This window comes from Salvelinus namaycush, chromosome 33, assembly GCF_016432855.1.
Source record: "Salvelinus namaycush isolate Seneca chromosome 33, SaNama_1.0, whole genome shotgun sequence".
NCBI classification, from domain to species: Eukaryota; Metazoa; Chordata; class Actinopteri; order Salmoniformes; family Salmonidae; genus Salvelinus; species Salvelinus namaycush.
In genome coordinates, this window is record NC_052339.1 from 4,171,612 (window position 1) to 4,193,867 (window position 22,256).

Sequence of the window (22,256 nt, forward strand, 5' to 3'; positions counted from 1 at the left end):
GCAGTCAACATTCGCACTGAGCTAAAGGGTAGAGCTGCTGCTTTCAAGGAGCGGGACTCTAACCCGGAAGCTTACAAGAAATCCCGCTATGCCCTCTGAGGAACCATCAAACAGGCAAAGCTTCAATACAGGACTAAGATCGAATCGTACTACACCGGCTCCGATGCCTGTCGGATGAGGCAGGGCTTGCAAACTATTACAGACTACAAAGGGAAGCACAGCTGAGAGCTGCCCAGTGGCACGAACCTCGCATACAAACTAAACTACTTCTATGCTCACTTCGAGGCAAGTAACACTGAAACACGCATGAGCGGATCAGCTGTTCTGGACGACTGTGTGATCACACTCTCCGCAGCCGATGTGAGTAAGACCTTTTAAACAGGTCAACATTCACAAGGCCGCTGGGCCAGATGGATTACCAGGACGTGTACTCAGAGCATGCGCTGACCAACTGCCAAATGTCTTCACTGACATGTTCAACCTCTCCCTGTCTGAATCTGTAATACCAACATGTTTCAAGCAGACCACCATTGTCCCTGTGCCCAAGAACACTAAATTACTACCGACCCGTAGCACTCCCATCTGTAACCATGAAATGCCTTGAAAGGCTGGTCATGGCTCACGTCAACACCATTATCCCAGAAATCCTAGACCCACTCCAATTTGCATACCGCACCAACAGATCCACAGATGATGCAATCTCTATTCTACTCCACACTACCCTTTCCCATCTGGACAAAAGGAACACCTATGTGAGAATGCTATTCATTGACGGCAGCTCAGCATTCAACACCATCGTGCCCTCAAAGCTCAGCACTAAGCTAAGGACCTTGGGACTAAACACCTCCCTCCGCAACTGGATCCTGGACTTCCTGACGGGCCGCCCCCAGGTGGTAAGGGTAGGTAACAACACATCCGCCACGCGGATCCTCAACACTGGGCCCCCTCAGGGGTGCGTGCTCAGTCCCCTCCTGTACTCCCTGTTCACTCATGACTGCACGGCCTGGTACGACTCCAACACCATCATTAAGTTTGCTGATGACACAATAGTAGTAAGCCTGATCACCGACTGATCACCGAGACAGCATATAGGGAGTAGGTCAGAGACCTGACCGTGTGGTGCAAGGACAACAACCTCTCCCTCAACGTGATCAAGACAAAGGAGATGATTGTGGACTACAGGAAAAGGAGGACCGGGCACGCCCCCATTCTCATCAACGGGGCTGTAGTGGAGCAGGTTGAGAGATTCAAGTTCCTTGGCAACCACATCACCAACAAACTAACATGGTCCAAGCACACCAAGACAGTCGTGAAGAGGGACACGACCAAACCTATTCCCCCCAAGAGACTGAAAAGATTTGGCATGGGTCCTCAGATCCTCAAAAGGTTTTACAGCTGCACCATCGAGAGCATCCTGATGGGTTGCATCACTGCCTGGTATGGAAACTGTTCGGCCTCCAACCGCAAGGCACTACAGAGGGTAGTGTGAATGGCCCAGTACATCACCAGGGCCAAGCTTCCTGCCATCCAGGACCTCTATACCAGGCGGTGTCAGAGGAAGGCCCTAAAAATTGTCAAAGACTCCAGCCACCCTAGTCATAGACTGTTCTTTCTGCTACCGCACGGCAAAGCGGTACCGGAGCGCCAAGTCTAGGTCCAAGAGGCTTCTAAACAGCTTCTACCCCCAAGCCATAAGACTCCCGAACAGATAATCACATGGCTACCCAGACTATTTGCACCCCCCCCCCCCCCCCATACGCTGCTGCTACTCTCTGTTATTACTATGCACAGCCATTTTAATAACTCCACTTACATGTACATAATTACCTCAATTACCTCTACACCGGTGCCCCCTGCACATTGGTACATTGACTCTGTACCGGTACCTCCTGTATACAGCCCAGCTATTGTTATTTACTGCTGCTCTTATTTATTCTTATCTCTTACTTTTTGGGGGATTTTCTTAAAACTGCATTGTTGGTTAAGGGCTTGTAAGTAAGCATTTCACTGTAAGGTAGTGCAAAACGTGAGTGTTCAATAAAGTGGTATTCAAATCAAATGTTCTTTGTCACATGCGCGAATACAACTCACGTTTTGCATTGATCAATGTGTTAATGTACATGTGTGAATCATGCACATCACCATAGAATGTAGGCCTATGATAGGATATAACCATTTACCATGTTACATTGAAGCAACTGTCCAGTGCTCCAGATTTCAGTTACCTATAATGAATTACAATATGAGTGAATTTTATTTGACATACACAAGTTTATTTATTGAAAATGATACTCATTGATCAGTTTTCCACTATCTGGTTGGTGCTATGACAACGAAAGGACTTGTCGATACTAATCAAGATGATTGACGCATACCCGCCTCCACAACTCTGGGCCACTGTCTTGTACTTGAAGTGAAGGTCCCCAAAGCGGGCCGTCTACTAAGTTAATGTTGTCCACATGTCATTGACTACTTGATGGAGTGCACCGCGGCGTGCCATGACCGAGGAAAACTCCAATTAAATTACTTTTTTATTCTTAAAGGAAAGAAGAGGCAAGAAGGAGTGGACGAGGAGGAAGTGGTGGGGTGACTTTATCCACCGGAGTATCATATGTGACGTTCTTGATTCATCATCTAATATGGGCAGTCCGGGAATATATAAACTCCCGCTCACACCCTTCCCGCCAATGAAGAACCTCACACGAGGAAACCCTCCACCGACAAAAACCTCTACAAAGCTACACAAGTTTACAGTAAGTTTAAGCTAGTTGTGTGTCGTCCACAAACCGCTAGACTTTTATATATAAAAGGTAAACACGTATTTAGGATGATAAATTATTTATTCAGTTATTAGGTAACCTTGTGTCAGAGTAGATAATTCATTGGTAGACATATCTGTCTTTTCTAAGATTACGCAATCGTGCGCAATTACGCGTGAAACCGGCTATTTGAAAAGTTAGGACGAGATGACATTGATACAAGTCTAAAGTCGAGTTCAACCATTTATCTTTACCTTTATGTCGTTTTATAACAAAACGGTCCACGTGCAGTGCCTTGCTGTCCATCTAGAATGATTCCTGAGACTAGAGTGGCGTGCCCGGTGACGGTGAGAGAGTGCGTCCTGGGGACCCGCTGGCTGACGGCTGCGCTCACGGTGCTGCTGCTGCTGCTCTCCACGACGGTCACCTGTGTACACAGTACCACAGTGGAGCACGACTTTCATATCGTCCACAATGTCGACAATAGAAGTAAGTTGACACTCGTTTTATTTTCGAATAAAAATAAATGATCTGTCTCCTATAAGCTTTTAATCTTGAAAGGTGACATTGGTGACTATATGGATATTACACATGGATTGCACATTTTATTTCATAAAATTATGTTTTTGTATGTTAATTAATATAAATCATATTTCAGATTTCTAACCTATTACAAATGGTTTATAAAGGGTGTGGTAAAATGTGTTAATAAACAAATACAATCATAATAAACAAATTTTGAATGGGTAACACATATCACACTGATAACGTGATATGATCTACAATGATTCTAAAAAATACATTTTGTTATATCATAATATTATCTAAGGTTTTTATCATTATTGATATGGGGTTTATAAATTAAATAACCACAGTGTAACTGTCTTATAAACCCTAAAATCCAGTAAATGGACCTCCACTGCATGATGAAAAGGTGACATCTACTTTCAGGTTATTGTTCATAGCCTAAATGGTATTGTTCATACCAGGTTATTGTTTGTAGCCAAAATAGTATTGTTCATACCAGGTTATTGATCATACCACCTTATTGTTTATACATGTTATTGTTCATACCACTTTATTGTTCACACCACATTATTGTTCATACCAGGTTATTGTTTGTAGCCAAAATAGTATTGTTCATACCAGGTTATTGATCATACCACCTTATTGTTTATACATGTTATTGTTCATACCACTTTATTGTTCATATCACGTTATTGTTCATACCAGGTTATTGTTCACACCACATTATTGTTCATACCGGGTTATTGTTCATATCACATTATTGTTCATATCACGTTATTGTTCAAATCACTTTATTGTTCACACCACATTATTGTTCATACCACATTATTGTTCATACCACGTTATTGTTCATACCACATTATTGTTCATACCACATTATTGTTCATACCACATTATTGTTCATACCACGTTATTGTTCATATCACGTTATTGTTCAAATCACGTTATTGTTCATACCACGTTATTGTTCATACCGGGTTATTGCTCATACCGGGTTATTGTTCATACCACGTTATTGTTCAAATCGCGTTATTGTTCATACAGGGTTATTGTTCATACCGGGTTATTGTTCATACCGGGTTATTGTTCATACCACATTATTGTTCATATCACGTTATTGTTCATACCACATTATTGTTCATACCACATTATTGTTCATACCGGGTTATTGTTCATACCACATTATTGTTCATACCACATTATTGTTCATATCACGTTATTGTTCATACCGGGTTATTGTTCATATCACGTTATTGTTCATACCACATTATTGCTCATACCGCGTTATTGTTCATATCACGTTATTGTTCATACCGGGTTATGGTTCATATCACGTTATTGCTCATACCGGGTTATTGTTCATATCACATTATTGTTCATATCACGTTATTGCTCATACCGGGTTATTGTTCATATCACATTATTGTTCATATCACGTTATTGCTCATACCGGGTTATTGTTCATATCACGTTATTGTTCATATCACGTTATTGTTCATATCACATTAGTGCTCATACCAATACCAAAACATTGTGTCCTTTACAACATTACTACTAGTTATGGAACAGCAACATGACGAGTTATTAGGTCTGACTATCAAATGTGACATACTGTTTAGGCATAACGGTACAACTATGTAGGCTACTTTGTGTACAGGCATTTGTGTGTGCTTGTCAGAGAGTTTGAGTGTGTGTGTTTCTGTCTGTCTGTGATTGCGAGGACATGCTTGTATATACTGTGTGTGTATATATACTGTATATATGTGCGGGATGAGTGGAAGCATCAAGTTAAGGTTTGAATATATATATATATATATATTGCTTCCACTCATCCCGCGTCTTTTCTTTGTCAGGTCCAGAGATAGATCCATTGTGGTACGTGGGGCGTGGGGTGAGGCCCATCGGGCGCTTTGGGAAGAGGCAGAGCAGAGGAGGGGGCAGCGGTGGGCTCAGACACCCTGAATATGTGATAAACACCCTGGAGCTTCTCCTCAACACCATCAGGAACCAGGAGAGCCTCGGGAAGACACTGGGAGGGGAGGACGCCAACTGGTTACCGTGACAACATGCTCGCCACCCACCGTCTGTGTCTGTGTCTTTTCTGTATTTAATCAAGGATTGTCCCCCTTTCTCGGTCTCTTTCTCATTTTCTTTCTTCCTTCCTGTCTTTCTTCTTCTCAAGGTTCTCTCTCAAGCCTATGTTTTACTCGAAGGGACCTCTAAACTGGCTGAACCAAAAAATAAGTTGTATTCTGTACATACTGAGAAATGCAATCTATATTGATTAATAAATGAAGATGTCTCTAACTATGTTTTTGGTAGATTGGTGCTGTTACCGATTATTGTTTCATGAAAAGCAGGACGTAAATCAAGAGAAATGTAAAGATGCTCAAATTCCGATATGAATCTTTCTGCGAATTAGCGAGTTCGTATTTTTTGTTTTGTTACCATGAGGTAAATAGGTATGAATATTGCTGATAAAGGGATTTTATTTGTAACATAAGATAAGTAACACGTTATTAATTCCCAAAGGTTAGAAATGACATGAAACTCCAGAGATCATTCAGGTATGCAAACTTTTATTCATTTAAGTATTACACTTTTTCTCATTCAGAGCAATTTGGCACATAGAGAATACATTTTTTGCTTCTTAATATTTTCCCCCAACACATGATATGGATTGCAACAAACGATTGCACATGAGTGAATAGTCCATCAAAGCTGTGCATAGTGAACTTCACTGCAGTCATTCAGTCATGATGGCAGCGAGATCTCCCACAGACAACACAGAAGGATCAAGTTTATGATTGGGCAATTATACCTTATATGTCATATCCATTTTTTTTTTTACATATATATATAAACAAATTCTGAGGTGAGATCACTTTATTTTTTTACAATATAAAAATACAGGACATTGATAATGATGATCCCCGTGGCTGTGCTTCTCATGATAATTTTGTACATCTATTTAACATGCGTTTATACACAACACACCTCCAGGAACAACGACAACATACAGGAACGATCTGCAAAACCTGCAAAATGCGATCATAGGATGAATAGATGGACTCACCAGTGGACAGTGTTCAAATAGAACCTAATAGAATCAAATACCATCTAAAAAAAACAACAGAAGTCCCAGCAGTCCAGAGGTATGGGAATAACCTGTTATCAAAGGACAACTAGATGACACTTTATACTAGTTCTGGTCCATGGTGTTATGTGTGGCCTGAAAAAAGCTGCACATAACACCATGGACCATAGCAAACATCATACTATTTTACCTGTCAAAACCGAGCAGTAGACACGAACAGAACCCTACGCAACCTGGTATTTCATATCCTCTATATTAATACTTTCTGACTTTCTCAATATAAAGAGCCAGGCCTGTATTTGTAGATCACAATGAATACAGTTACATGGACAGGGAAGATCTGATCCTAGATCAGTACTCCTACAATGAGACGCTTGATAACAAAAACAGGCCGAGCACTCAGGACTCTTTGGAGCGATGTCACGCACTGCATCAACTACTATTTACAGCATCTCCCGTTTTAATCATGAAAATCACACGTTTTTTTTTTTTGACAATTAATGCAGCCATACATGTCAAGCACTTTGAAAACGGAAACATGACACGCTTTCAGACATAACTGATGATTAAAGCTTTCAGAGGGGGGAGAAAGCGTACACCATTTTCCGCTCACTTTGTTTTAGTGAGAATAAGAATCTTGAAAAGTTAAAAAAATTCAATTGCTTGTAATAAAATCATGGTTTTCATGGCATACGGCCTATTAGACTTCATTGTGTATAAATCTTTACAAGATACTTAACGCAATGTACAATTCATTACTGGAGCCATACAGCACAGGTGACAAATCAGGATCTATGTCAAATAAAGGCCACAAGGCTGAAATAATTGAAATATAACAATAACAACAACTAATGGCTTAGAATGGTGACAATTTCATAGACAGGTGTTTTTATTTGGTAAGAAACACGTGTTCAGTTAATCAATTCACGGCTTCTTTGGGTTCATAAATGACTTACAGATAGGTAGCCTATTTGTGTGATAAATGCTTCATTATTTGTAAATGCAATTAAACGGAAATGTTTCATTACATTACTAGCAATATAACTAAACCTTCTCCAAATATGGTAACTAAGCACAAGAGTAATTAGGTAATCACAAAATCACCTCCTTCAAACGGTTGAGGTGTGTTCACTTGTTACCTTAATGACAATTCTTAATTAAGGAACAGGAGAGGACACCAGATCTTTTTTCAAGCAGTCTTCTTTTCTAAAATTTGAAAAACATCAGACCATATCTTAGTGAATGAGGGTTGTTATTTGCTAGTTTCAGGGGAATTATTACTTTTGAGTCTTTACACAGAAATAATAATTAAATGCCAACATTGAACAGGTCTGCTCTACAATTCATCATGACATTTCATCGGTGAGAGAAAGTAAAACAGTAGTATAAAACATGGTTTACCCTCTATAGGGACACGTACCACAGAACTATTTCACGTGTTTGTTTCACATCTTCTTTGTACATTAGTTCAAACACCGACGACACTCTTGCAAACAGTTAGAAAAAAAAAGACCGACAGAGATTTTCTATTTTCTATACTACAATGACTCTGAAGTGACAGTAAGACAGTGAGTTGTCTCGGTGAGGAGTGTTCTTATGCTGATATTAAGGCAGAGACACGCCATCTATCAACCCACCACGTTGTGGGTGTCGTGGTGTGGTGGTTACAGTGAGTGAGGCCCGGGGGGGGGCAGATGGAGTAGGATGGGACAGGAGTTGGGTCAATCCTGGCCTGGGGAGGCAGGGCATGGGGTCGTTTTTAGGGGGTGACAGGATGGGGAAGTGCCTGGCTGAGGAGAGCGCTGGGTGGGGTGCACAGGGCAGGTGTTAGTCCCTGCGTAGCCCGAAGCGGACGCTGGATCAAGGCACTGGATTGGAGAGGCCCCGCGGGGGTCCACAGGTGCCCTTGAGGGACTTCTTGTGCTGTCTGTATGTCACTACGGCTGAAGTGCTCTCACATGTTGCTCAGACTCCCTATCTGGAAGAAGACCAGGAAATACATATAGACATATACTTGAGCATTTCAGGTAAGGAAAGTATTCAACAGTCAAAATGACAAATGAAGCTATTACATAGTAAAACGTAAATGTAGTTTACATTGCATATACACTGAGTGCGCCAAACATTAAGAACACCGTGCTAATATTGCACCCCCCCTCCCTCTTTTGCCCTCAGAACAGCCTTAATTCGTCGGGGCATGGACTCTACAAGGTGTCGAAAGCGTTCCACACAGATGCTGGCCCATGTTGACTCCAATGCTTCCCACAGTGGTGTCAAGTTGGCTGGATGTCCTTTGGGTGGTGGACCATTCTTGATACACCTGGGAAACTGTTGAGTGTGAAAAACCCAGCAGCATTGCAGTTCTTGACACAAACCAGTGCGCCTGGCATCTACTACCATACCCTGTTCAAAGACACCTAAATATTTTGCCTTGCCCAGTCACCCTCGGAATGGCACACATACACAATCCATGTCTCAATTGTCTCAAGATAATTGTCTCCTTCTTAAACTAACTTGTGTCCTCCCCTTCATCTACACTGAATGAAGTGGATTTAGCAAGTGACATCAATAAGGGATCGTAGCTTTTCACCTGATCAGTCTATGGAAAGGAAAGAGCCGGTGTCCTTTAAGTTTTTGTTACACTATTTGGTCTTATTTAATCAGAATTGGGCATGAAATTCAGAAGTTCCCCCAGACAGAGAGAGAAACAGTAAAACATGCATCCCTTCCTGAGAGAATACTTCCATCAGCTCTAATCTAACGACGGTCTCTTTAAAAGACGCTCCGTCGATCTCTTTCTGAAATCAACACTATACGACTATGAGACTTCTTCTTTGATCTTGCCTCTGTTGCCTTGTGCTTTTCTTTGAGACGAAAGCTAAAAACAGAGTTAATCACTGACACGGTGAGGCTGCTTGATGGCTCCAAAACAGAAAGAAAAACCACCATTAATAATTAATGAAATAATTATTAACATGAAAAGGACTGTGTCCCATTGGTTGATGACGCAGCAGTCCGATTCGTCTCTTATTCTCTGTGCTCCGTCTCTCTTTCCTAATGGAACCTTTCTCTTTCTTCTCTCTCTAGCTGGTGCATTTAGTCTGGCGTCCATTCAATCCTTTCCTTTCGATCCAGATGTGTGATGTTTGCTTTCCAAGTGTGAATACAAGTTCCCCCCCCAATCCAACATCCACACACTAAAAAGGGTGCGTTACTCTGCGGAGAGGACAACATTGTGTTGCCACAGTGATGTGAGCCAAGATCGATGTAAAACACACATGAACGCATTAAGAGGGTGTGTGTGTGTGTTTTACGACTGTTGAAAGGCAAAACTTGCGCCTTGAGACAGTGTGACATTACACAGTCTGAAAGATTTGAGATTTTATGAAGTGACAACTTTTGGGTCATTTTGCGCCCTGGTACTTTTTCAATCAACAAGGGGAGTCAACCCTATACACTTAATTAAACAAAAGTAGGAAATGGAAATGGAGGCTTCAATAGATTAAATAGAACTAAACAAATTGTTCAGAAGCAAACCAGGTTTTCTTTGTGAGCATTTCAACAAGTCCGTCACCTTTGGCTGGAGGGGCAGGTAGCTTTCTCCTCTGTTGACGTGACGTGTCGAGGGTTTGAGGCTGCAGAGAAACAGTATATGAGCACAGTGGCCATGAGGCTGTGTATGTGTGTAATAATTGTAAGGTGGAAAAAAATACTACCTCAGGTTTTGGCTTGGGGAACTTGGAGAAACGATTGCAGGCGGTGACGTTCAGTCCAGCTGTTTTTAAAGATAATATCCTCACCTCGATGTCTGATATCTGGAGGGAGCAGATGAAAAACTATTCAGAAAAAGGATATCAGACCTGAAGTGAAACTATATTTTCTGCACATGTAGTGTAGATCAAGGCTCAGGCTAGCAGATCCCTTCAATTCACTTTGCTACTGAAGGACAATTTAGAAGACACCAGCGGAATACAATTACATATCCTTCACACTCTCTCCAGTCTCCAACGTTTAAGCCTGCATTCTAACACGACCATCAGACCTTGGTCGCGTTCCAGGCCGACCACACTGCAGACGTGCCACGTCATCGACTGCACAGTTGGGCATCAAATTGCTCTATCATAACATCTGGTTGGTAGCCTAGGGTGATCTAGTGGTCTAAGACGCAGCGTCCAGGACACATGCCAACCAACTTCCCTTTAACACAAATTATCTTTCAGCACTGTCATCCACTCTCTCTTGTTGCTCAATAAATTCAGAAAATACCTTAAACATACTGTATACTGTATATGACAAAAGAAGATGTGATTGGCTCATATGTCACACCTACACAAGTGCTGTGAAATCTGACATTCATCTGCAATGTAATCAGCATGGAACACAGTCAAGGAAACAACTGGGCGTTTGGATATGAATGGACCCCCTACCTGAAGCTCAGACTGCTGCACCTGGGTGGCGGCAGTGGCCACCTGGTCCTCCAGGAAGGCCAGCTCTCTGTCTGAGGTGTCACTGCTGATGTCCCGGGCTACCTCCTCCAGGTCCCCCAGTGCCCCCTCCAGGCCGTACACCGCCCCCGCAGCCAGGTATACCTGCAGGGACAAGTCACATGTTACAGGAGAGCTGTGGGCACAGGTGCTGAGCATAACAATGTTGGGATCCCACAGGGCTCTATCCTCTTGTTTAGCCTCTACATTAAATAATACAGGTTGTAGTCACTATATGGTCATGCTAAGATGGAGAAAAGTGTATCAGATAGTGACTTCAGATGGGCAAGTACACATAGGTTATGTATTCTTTTGATCTAGGGTCATGGTTGAGGTTAGAGTAAGGATTATGTTTCGGGTTTAGAAAGCGTTGCACTTTGGTCCTTTCTAGAGTGGCCAGATAGTGACAACCACCAACATTCAGATGTATGTACAGTTGAAGTCGGAAGTTTACATACACTTAGGTTGGAGTCATTAAAACTCGTTTTTCAACAACTCCACAAATGTCTTGTTAACAAACTATAGTTTTGGCAAGTCGGTAAGGACATATACTTTGTGCATGACACAAGTAATTTTTCCAACAATTGTTTACAGACAGATTATTTCACTTATAATTCACTGTATCATAATTCCAGTGGGTCAGAAGTTTACATAAACTCAATTGACTGTGCCTTTAAACAGCTTGAAAAATTCCAGAAAATGATGTCATGGCTTTAGAAGCTTCTGATAGGCTAATTGACATCATTTGTGTCAATTGGAGGTGTACCTGTGGATGTATTTCAAGGCCTACCTTCAAACTCAGTGCGTCTTTGCTTGACATTACCTCAGAAAAAAAATTGTAGACTTCCACAAGTCTAGTTCATCCTTGGGAGCAATTTCCAAACGCCTGAAGGTACCACGTTCATCTGTACAAACAACAGTATGCAAGTATAAACACCATGCAGCCATCATACCGCTTAGGAAGGAGACGCGTTCTGTCTCCTAGAGATGAACGTATTTGGCCACTCAGCAAGGAAGAAGCCACTCCAAAACTGCTATAAAATAGCCAGACTACGGTTTGCAACTGCACATGGGGACAAAGATTGTACTTTTTAGAGAAATGTCCTCTGGTCTGATGAAACAAAAATAGAACTGTTTGGACATAATGACCATCGTTATGTTTGGAGGAAAAAGGGGGAGGCTTGCAAGCCGAAGAACACCATCCCAACCGTGAAGCACTGGGGTGGCAGCATCATGTTGTGGGGGTGCTTTGCTGCAGGAGGGACTGGTGCACTTCACAAAATAGATGGCATCATGAGGCAGGAAAATGATGTGGATATATTGAAGCAACATCTCAAGACATCAGTCAGGAAGTTAAAGCTTGGTCGCAAATGGGTCTTCCAAATGGACAATGACCCCAAGCATACTTCCAAAGTTGTGGAAAAATGGCTTAAGGACAACAAAGTCAAGGTGTTGGAGTGGCCATCACAAAGCCCTGACCTCAATCCTATAGAACATTTGTGGGCAGAACTGAAAAAGTGTGTGCGAGCAAGGAGGCCTACAAACCTGACTCAGTTACACTAGCTCTGTCAGGTGAAATGGGCCAAAATTCACCCAACTTATTGCGGGAAGCTTGTGGAAGGCTACCCGAAAAGTTTGACCTTTCTTCAACAATTTAAAGGAAATGCTACCAAATACTAATTGAGTGTATGTAAACGTCTGACCCACTGGGAATGTGATGAAAGATATAAAAGCTGAAATAAATCATTTTACTAGGATTAAATGTCAGGAATTGTGAAAAACTGAGTTTAAATGTATTTGGCTAAGGTGTATGTAAACTTCTGACTTCTGACAACTGTAGGCTGTGGTTCTTACGTTTTCCTCCATCTTGGTGAGTTTCTGGTCCAGCTCCCTGGTCTCTAAGCTGCTGGAGAAGGATTCAGACGCGCTCACGCACTCTGAGGGAGTGACGCTATCGCCCCCCGCCTCACCAATCAGCCCCTCGGTAGCGTTGAGCACCTTCAGGACCTCTGTGGTGATACTGCACAGAGATGCGGCCGAGTACTTCTGTTCAACACACACACACACACACACACACACACACACACACACACACACACACACACACACACACACACACACACACACACACACACACACACACACACACACACAAAACAGACACACAACACACACAGAGATACGAGTCATAAGCACAAAGATGACTACCATTAGTGAGTAAAAAACATATATGAAACAGTGAAGAGGAGGGTCCGACAGATGTTTACAGCATGGTCCTCAATGACAATGACAGACGAAGTCAGTCAATGACACACACACACACACACACACACACAGCTTTTACACCTCCAATCAACACACACACAGACACACATCACGACTCACGCTCGACCTGCACGGAGCGATCAGGTGGGAGGAAAAACAGTGTGAGGAAGAAGAGTCTGAGGTTTCGGGTGGAAGACGAGGAGAGCCGTTGACCTTTTCTATTTAGTAGGTTCCGCTATTTAATAGGTTTAAGTTATAGAGGTCACGCAAGGGTGACAGTGGACCTAACATGAGGCAAATGAAAGTGCAGTCTCGGCTTGAACCTACACGACATAACAAACCACACTCCAACTGTACAGGACAAACAAGAACAGTACATCTGAGAAGATGACAAGGAGAGAGGGAAGAGAGAGAAGGAGAGAGACAGCTGTAATTCAATATTGAGTTAATCATTGGCTTGAAGCTTTGATCTGTGGGACTAATGAGTGCATTGATCCACCCGCTTTCTCTCTCTCCAAGACGCGTTAGCCGGCTAGCGACGTGCATGGGCTTTGAAAGGAAAGGTACAGTGTGGGTGTTAGGGGGTGTTAGTGGGTGGCACTTGAGTCGGACATGAGACGAGATGAGAGACGGCTCCTTCTGAACACTCGGCGGTCACTTAGAGAGCAAAGAGTTACGGTGCCGACTGAGTAGGTCGATGGAGAACGGGAGCCGGAGTGAGAGTCTTGGCCACCCCCCCCATTACAAAGACACATCGTTACCACACGGCTCCAACACACGGTTCCATTTCCTACTACGACATTTGTGTTTAGAAAGCACTTTAGAAAGTCCTTCCACACTCGCATTCCTGAGGTACCACGCAGCGTGTGCTTGGGCAAAGGACGTCAACGCTGCTTGCTTGTCAGCGAGTAACATTTCCTGCCAAATTGGGCCCATACCTGGCGCGAACTCGTGACCGCTGCCTCACAAACGCACGTGATCGTGCTCCTGCAAGCGTCTCGGTCGACCGCGCCGCCTCAAGAGCAAGTTAATGAAGCGACGCAAGCTGGAAACTTACAGCTGAGGAGTAAGTTTCACACATCCCCCACGTGTTCCACTGGGGCTTTATGAACATGCCGCAGATCTATACTTTTGACACTTAGTCATATCTCAAACAAGTGGAGAGTTGTGCAGATAGACTTCACAGTGTCCTTGTTATTCCAAAAGAGGAAAGGTGACAGTAACTTCCACAAATGGCCGCAATAGCAAAGTTATAAATTCATGGTGCTCTTATTTATACAAACTTTAAAAATATATATAAACAAGAGCAACATGATTTCAAAACGTTCTCGTTGCGGTCATTTGTGGAAGAAGATGCTGTCACTTTTAATCTTTAGGAATACAAATGGACATGACTTTACCCAGATTAGCACCCCATTCCAGAGAAGCCTTTTTGTAGTGTGTGGGATACCATGGAATATAAATCCATCCATATTTATCTCTTGACATACTCTACCTCAAATGGAGAGCTGTGGTTTCCAGTGGTGGAAAAAGTACTCAATTGTCATACTTGAGTAAAAGTAAAGATACCTTAATAGAAAATGACTCAAGTAAAAGTGAAAGTCACCCAGTAAAATACTACTTGAGTAAAGGTCTAAAAGTGTCTGGTTTTAAATATACTTAAGTACAGTGGTGGGAAAAGTACTAAATTGTCATACTTGAGTAAAAATAATAAATGAAAGTAAATGCTATACATCAAATTCCTTATATTAAACAAAATAGACAAAACTATTTCCTTGTTTTTGTACATTTACAGACAGACAGGGGCACACTCCAAGACTCAGACATCATTTACAAACGCAGCATTTGTGTTCAGTGAGCGCCAGATCAGAGGCAGTAGGAATGACAACACGTTATATTGATAGGTGCGTGAATTGGACCATATTGCTGTCCTGCCTGAGCCTTTCGAAATGTAACTCGTACATTTTGAATGCCAGGTAAAATGTATGGAGTAAAATGTCAATATTTTCTTCACAAATGTAGTGGAGTAAAAGTAAAAAGTAAAAGTAAAAATATCAACGGTAAAGTACAGATACCAAAAATACTTATTAGTACTTCAAAGTATTTATACTTAAGTACTTTACACCACTGGTGGTTTCACACCTTATGTAACTGCCATTCATACCCCAGCCTCAGCCCTTTACAAATGTCTAAAATGTATTGAAGGAAGAATAAGAGAGAAAAGCACTAGAAAGGAAACACGTATATTAGCTAATGCAATCGGCTTTGTAGGTCTAAATTGAATCCAGCACCATCAGTTATTTCACTCCCTCTTTCACTCCCCATCTATCCTTCGTGGCTTTAAATAACATTTAGAAGTGTCCAGAAGTCCCTAAAATAAGCCACATCTAGATAAGAGCAAAACGGCGTCACAAATGGCACCCTGTACCCTACATTTAGCGCACTTACATAAGGAATAGGGTGCTATTTGGGACACAAGCAACTGAAGTAGAGCAGAGAGAGAGAGAGAGTGACTAATACCATTATGGTCCCTGACAAAACAACCATGTCTCACTTGATGATGCCTTACTTGTGACAGTGTGTGTGAGTAAGCATTGTAAAAAAGAGGATTCATCAGATAGGTGCACGCGTGCGTGGCTGTGTGTGTGCTGTCTACGTCCATCACAGTAACTTGATAGTTCTGGTGTTGTGTCATGTGAATGTTGAGTTTGGGACTGTTAGTCATGACTCATGTTGCATAGAAGGTCTATGTATGTGTGCGTGTGTCTGTGTGCGTGCGTGCCCATACGTGTGCCCATGTGTGTGATGTCCTGACCGGGGCCTGTGTTATAGAGACAGTAGATCTCACCTGCTGTAAGAGAGAGGAGAGCAACTCTAGCCTCTGCTGTAGTTCCAGCCAATTCTGCCCCCCCTGACAGACAGACACGCGTGGACGGACGGACGGAGAGACAGAAGGAGAGAGGTGGGACACGGATGGCACAGCAAAATATAGATGAGAAGAGTTGAGAAGAGGTAGGCGAGGAGGGAGAAAGAGGGTAGGGATGAGCAGAAGGTACAGACAGAAGAAAGGCAGGGGAAACAAATGAGTGAATGAGAGAAATGAGACGTCGGAGTACGATACAGAGACAGTCTAAGATCAGATTGAAAGATAACTAAGGGTAGCCCCCTGCCGTGTTTAGGGGAGGAAAAACAGGACATTGATGGTAGGGTAAAGCCATAGATGTACTAGAGAGCTCATCTATCTTAACCCATGGTAAAACAGGCTTTGGGCCAAGTATCCCTATCCTGGTATACATATCTCTAGATTCGGCCCTCTATCCAACTCTATGGTTAAAGTGAAATATGAAACCATGAGTTCCTGTTCCGCCTCTCTCTGCTCACCTGTCCGTCACACAGCACCCCCTCCTGGACAGATGGGGTAATAGCAAGCGAGATGGGCGTGGATCCGGACTTTTCATTTTGGTCTTCCACTTGTTCCCCCTTTTTCTCGGTCTTTCTGTCCACCTCTTTTCTCTGTGGTCTCTTACTTTGCCTGTTCTTCTCCACAATCTTCTCTTCTTTGTCATCTACTTTCTCTTCCAAACTCTTTCCTCCTCTCCCCAACCTCCTCTCCTTCACTCTCTCCTCCTCTCTTAATGTCGGCCTTTCCGTTAGTCTCTCTCTCTTTTTCAGTTCCGGCCCTTTCACTGACTCGATTGTCTCTCTCTCCGCCCCATCCTGACTTTTACTGCTCGGTCTGTCTCTCGGTCTCTCACTCTGTCTCGGCCGATCTCCTTCTCTCTCATTCTGCCTCAGCTTCTCTTCCGGTCTGTCACTTTCTCGGTCTCTCCCTCCAGGACTTTTGATTGGCTCGTCCTCGGATGAGCTCACTACTTCTTTGCTGTTGGCTCGTCCAACCAGCTGGCTCAGTTTGGAGTGGAGCTTCTGCTCCAGTGTGTCTCCGGAGCCGGGCCCAGTGCTGCTGGTGGACAGGGGGTCAGGGGTCACGGGGTTACGGGCCGCAGAGTTAGGGCCCACAGTGTCCTGGTCCTCGGGGGTCATGGCCTCAGAGGAGGCTTTGGGGATGGGCACCACATCAGGGGTCATCTCCTCACTCATGCCCCTCTTCAACAGGCCGTTCAGCAGGAAACTGTTCTCCTAAGGATGGAGAGAGAAAGAGAGTGACAGAGACAGAGCGAGAGCGCGGAAGAGAGAGAGAGAAAGAGAGAGAATAAAGAGAGTAAGAGAGACCTTAACACGTATTTCTTTCTTTATGATAGTGTTGTAGTGCCACATAGCGTTGTGGTAATGTTTCTCAATAGTCTTACGAGGGTTGACCAATGACTTTACACATTTTTTCAGACATTTATAACAACTAGAACGTGGTGGAGAAAAGATGATTACAAATCTAAAATCTCTGTAGCTTAATCGACTACCGTAAATGAGAAACGAGAACAAGATTGGTGTAGCTGCTACACGCGCCATATCGTCACATTTGAGTAAGTTTGAGTAATTTAGCACAGGGTTTTCCTGGGCACGTTTTGTAACCAACTTTGATAATTTGAATCAGCTGTGTAGTACTAGGGCAAAAAACATGGACCTTAGCGGGGGCCCCAGGACCGAGTTTGGGAAACCCTGATTTAGCAGACACTGTCAGCAGAGTGACTTACTGTCAGTGCGTTCAACTAAGGGGAGACAACCACATATCACAATCATTGCAAGTTAAACCGTCCTCAAGGCTTTATGTGTGTCGTTCTCCCACCTGTACAGATTGTGCGTAGAGGGGCTGTGTGTGTGTCTGTGTGTGGGCCTGGTTCCCCGCCGCTTCCCTCTTGCTCTTCCTGCGTCTCCGCGACCTCTTGACCTGGTCGCTCTTCATGCTGTCCTCTGCCTCGCTACTATCCCCAGTCACCTTGGGGTTAAAGTTCACATCCAGCGCCTCCGGGTGGAGCGGGTACGAGGGGAAGTTCTGGTGTTGATGATGATGATGATGGTGGTACTGAGCCTGCTGGGGATGAAGATGCGGGTCCGAGTTAGGGCCTTTTTTCCCCATCACGTTATGGAGGGGTTTGCGGGGGCGGGCGGAGGGTACCGACGAGGACTCTGAGTCAGAGTTGATGGTCTCAGTGTTGGTGTACTGGCCCGAGGAGGGCGAGGTGACCGGGAGGTGGACAGGGGTGTACGTCCACTCCGGGTCGTGTTGGGAGTCTGTGTAGTACGTCTCGTCTGAGAGTTTCCGCCGGAATTGGCGGAGCGCGGCCCCCCAGCCCCCCTCGTCGTTCTCCTGATCGGAATCAGAGCCCATCTCGTCATAGGCCGAGACCACGCCAGACTCTTTCTCCAGGACGCTGAACACCAGCGACTTTCTCTTGGCCAGTAGGCTGGGACGGGAGTGCTGCGAGCTCTGCAGTGCAATCCAGTTCCCGTCGGGGCTCTGCAACACCGAAGACGCACCTGAACATACAAGCACAGACAAACGTATAAAAACTTTACATGTGTGACAAACCACAGCATTCTTCCCGTGAGCTTAACGGTATTGGAATTGTCCTGTTTGCATGTAACATACTGTCGTTGACTGTACAAATAAGAGACGAGAAATGACTGACATGTCTTCGCGTGTAACAGTATGGACATGTCTCTGGGTTGAGTGCAGAGTGTTATGTGTCTGACTATCAGGAGGATTGCCCTAGACGTGCCTCTGTCTCTAATGTGTGTGTGTGTGTGTGTGAGACTGTATGAAGGAGGCGTGTTTCAGCGTGTGTCTTACTCGAGTTGTCCAGGCGGTCCACACTCTTCCAGCTGGGCAGTGAGGAGGCCCTGGCCGTCTCCTTCTTCAGAGAGGCGTAGTCCTGTGCCCCGCCCCCTGCCCCCGCCCCCATTAGTGCCTCAGTGACCTTCTCTGGGGAGTCATCACTGGTCAGGGAGAATGCCGACCGCGACCTCTGTACACACGCGCACAAACACACAAAATACAAAACACACGTTAATGACAGGCTACGCACTTCAAAAACTACGAGTGCTGACAAGGTAACACAGAACGCTGGGTCTACCAGCCAAGGACAGCTTGAAATGGAACTGGCACAGCCGCAGAATTTTCTTCGGGTCAGCAATTTTCCCATGCTTCCGTTCCAGACAAACAACATTTGAGGATTAGGTGGAAAAGATTTGCTTGTTTGGGTGGCTACGTGGATAACAGTGACTAGGTGCTGTTATTGACTGATCCAACTGAACGGGAACTCGTTTGTTTGGTTAGAATCTCAGAAGATATTCAAAGGAAATGGCAACTCGAGTTTGTGTTCCTCCGGGAGCCTGGTACACCAGGCTCCCAACCAAATGGCACCCTATTCTACATAGTGCACTCATTCTGACCCAGAGCCCTTCCATTTGGGACAATGCGCCAGTCACATGGATGTGATTCCTATAAAGAGTCAGCAGGGGGCGTCAGAGAACTACAATACGGACAAGAACAGGGGAGGAGGGACTCATCTCTGTTCACTGACACACACACACTCCCTCAGAGCTCATTCATAGCCTGTGTGTGTGTGTGTGGTGTGTGTGCGCGCATGACCGTATGTGTGTGCCTGTGTGTTTGTCTGCGCACACTTTTGTGTGTGTGGTGTGTGTGTGTGTGTGTGTACAGAGAGCGTTGATAAAGGGAGCCCATCTCTCTGTGGACCAGGGAGTTGAGGAGAATCCCTGTGTATTCCGCAGCGCTTTGATCATGTGTGAATGTAACAGACGGGGAACGTGGCTTTGATTCCACACTGCTGCGCCTGCCTTACACCCACGGGACGATGACAAATCTCAGCAAGCTCCCCTCTGACTACCCCTTTGAAATTCTGCCAGGCGTGTGGGTGTGTGTGTGTGTAGAGGTTTCCCAGGTAAGTTACTGTACAGCTCACAGGTACAAACCGGTGACAACCCTCAGTGGAAAAGAAATGCAAAAAAATCTGCCAATATAATGGAAACACTTAAGTAAATGAGGGACGCAAAGTATATTAAAAGCAGGTGCTTCCACACAGCTGTGGTTCCTGAGTTAATTAAGCACTTAATATCCCATCATTCTTTAGGTCATGCCCCCATAGGATGACAATGCCCCATCCACAGGGCACGAGTGGTCACTGAATGGTTTGATGAGCATGAACACCATGTAAACCATATACCATGGCTGTCTCCGTCACCAGATCTCAACACAATTGAACACGATTGAACTTATGATGGAATTTCTCGTGGAAGAATGGTGTCCTTATCCCTCCAATAGAGTTCCAGACACTTGTAGAATCTATGCCAAGGCGCATTGCAGCTGTTCTGGCTCGTGGTGGCGCAACAACACTTTATGTTGGCCTTTCATTTATGTTAGCAGCCAGCCCTCAACCCTGTCTGTCCTCATATCTCATCACTAGGGACAGGAGTTTTTCCTGTCCATGTGCCCTGACCAGGCCCTAGCTACAGACTATATTTAGGGCCCAGTTTTTCCTGGGTCAGGTCAAATGGTCAGGAAAAAGTGTAGTGTAGTATAGTATATTATAGTGGAGCTTACTGTATTGTAGTATATTATAGTGGAGCTTATTGTAGTGTAGTATAGTATATTATAGTGGAGCTTACTGCAGTGTAGTATAGGATATTATAGTGGAGCTTAGTGTAGTGTAGTATAGTATATTATAGTGGAGCTTAGTGTAGTATAGTATATTATAGTGGAGCTTACTGCAGTGTAGTATAGTATATTATAGTGGAGCTTACTGCAGAGTAGTATAGTATATTATAGTGGAGCTTACTGCAGTGTAGTATATTATAGGGGAGCTTAGTGTAGTGTAGTATAGTATATTATAGTGGAGCTTACTGCAGTGTAGTATATTATATTAAAGTGGAGCTTAGTGTAGTATAGTATAGTATATTATATTATAGTGGAGCTTACTGTAGTGTAGTATCATATATTAAAGTGGAGCTTAGTGTAGTATAGTATATTATAGTGGAGCTTACTGCAGTGTAGTATAGTATATTATAGTGGAGCTTACTGCAGAGTAGTATAGTATATTATAGTGGAGCTTACTGCAGTGTAGTATATTATAGGGGAGCTTAGTGTAGTGTAGTATAGTATATTATAGTGGAGCTTACTGCAGTGTAGTATATTATATTAAAGTGGAGCTTAGTGTAGTATAGTATAGTATATTATATTATAGTGGAGCTTACTGTAGTGTAGTATCGTATATTAAAGTGGAGCTTAGTGTAGTATAGTATATTATAGTGGAGCTTACTGCAGTGTAGTATAGTATATTATAGTGGAGCTTACTGTAGTGTAGTATAGTATATTATAGTGGAGCGTACTGTAGTATAGTATATTATAGTGGAGCTTACTGCAGTGTAGTATAGTATATTATAGTGGAGCTTACTGCAGTGTAGTATAGTATATTAAAGTGGAGCTTACTGCAGTGTAGTATAGTATAGTATATTAAAGTGGAGCTTAGTGTAGTATAGTATATCATAGTGGCGCTTACTGCAGTGTAGTATATTATAGTGGAGCTTACTGCAGTGTAGTATATTCTATTATAGTGGAGCTTAGTGTAGTGTAGTATAGTATATTATATTGGAGCTTACTGCAGTGTAGTATAGTATATTATAGTGGAGCGTACTGCAGTGTAGTATAGTATATTATAGTGGAGCTTAGTGTAGTGTGGTATAGTATATTATAGTGGAGCTTACTGCAGTGTAGTATAGTATATTATAGTGGAGTGTACTGCAGTGTAGTATAGTATATTATAGTGGAGCTTAGTGTAGTGTGGTATAGTATATTATAGTGGAGCTTAGTGTAGTGTAGTATAGTATATTATAGTGGAGCTTAGTGTAGTATAGTGGAGCTTACTGCAGTGTAGTATAGTATATTATAGTGGAGCTTAGTGTAGTGTAGTATAGTATATTATAGTGGAGCTTACTGCAGTGTAGTATAGTATATTATAGTGGATCTTGGTGTAGTGTAGTATAGTATATTATAGTGGATCTTGGTGTAGTGTAGTATAGTATATTATAGTGGAGCTTACTGCAGTGTAGTATAGTATATTATAGTGGAGCTTAGTGTAGTGTAGTATAGTATATTATAGTGGAGCTTACTGTAGTATAGTATATTATAGTGGAGCTTACTGCATTGTA

At 43.3% G+C, this 22,256-nt stretch overlaps 2 protein-coding genes across 2 annotated transcripts in view; one reads left to right on the forward strand and one right to left on the reverse strand.

Annotated features, from left to right (window-relative positions):
* Positions 1–2,693: 2,693 nt before the first annotated feature.
* Positions 2,694–5,590, forward strand: LOC120027620. Its single transcript, XM_038972620.1, has 3 exons — positions 2,694–2,753; positions 3,051–3,248; positions 5,141–5,590. Coding segments are annotated over exons 1-3 (408 nt in total). The 5' UTR covers positions 2,694–2,752; the 3' UTR covers positions 5,350–5,590.
* A 2,515-nt stretch (positions 5,591–8,105) lies between these two features.
* Positions 8,106–22,256, reverse strand: part of LOC120027643 (rab effector MyRIP-like) — a 136,045-nt gene continuing 121,894 nt past the window's right edge. Inside the window, exons 8-17 of the mRNA XM_038972640.1 lie at positions 18,880–19,054; positions 17,875–18,566; positions 16,949–17,237; positions 13,254–13,309; positions 12,723–12,914; positions 10,812–10,973; positions 10,101–10,199; positions 9,959–10,019; positions 8,343–8,362; positions 8,106–8,252 (exon numbers count right to left, since the gene is read on the reverse strand). Coding sequence (XP_038828568.1) covers positions 8,106–8,252; positions 8,343–8,362; positions 9,959–10,019; positions 10,101–10,199; positions 10,812–10,973; positions 12,723–12,914; positions 13,254–13,309; positions 16,949–17,237; positions 17,875–18,566; positions 18,880–19,054 — 1,893 coding nt within the window. The remainder of the gene's footprint in view (positions 8,253–8,342; positions 8,363–9,958; positions 10,020–10,100; positions 10,200–10,811; positions 10,974–12,722; positions 12,915–13,253; positions 13,310–16,948; positions 17,238–17,874; positions 18,567–18,879; positions 19,055–22,256) is intronic.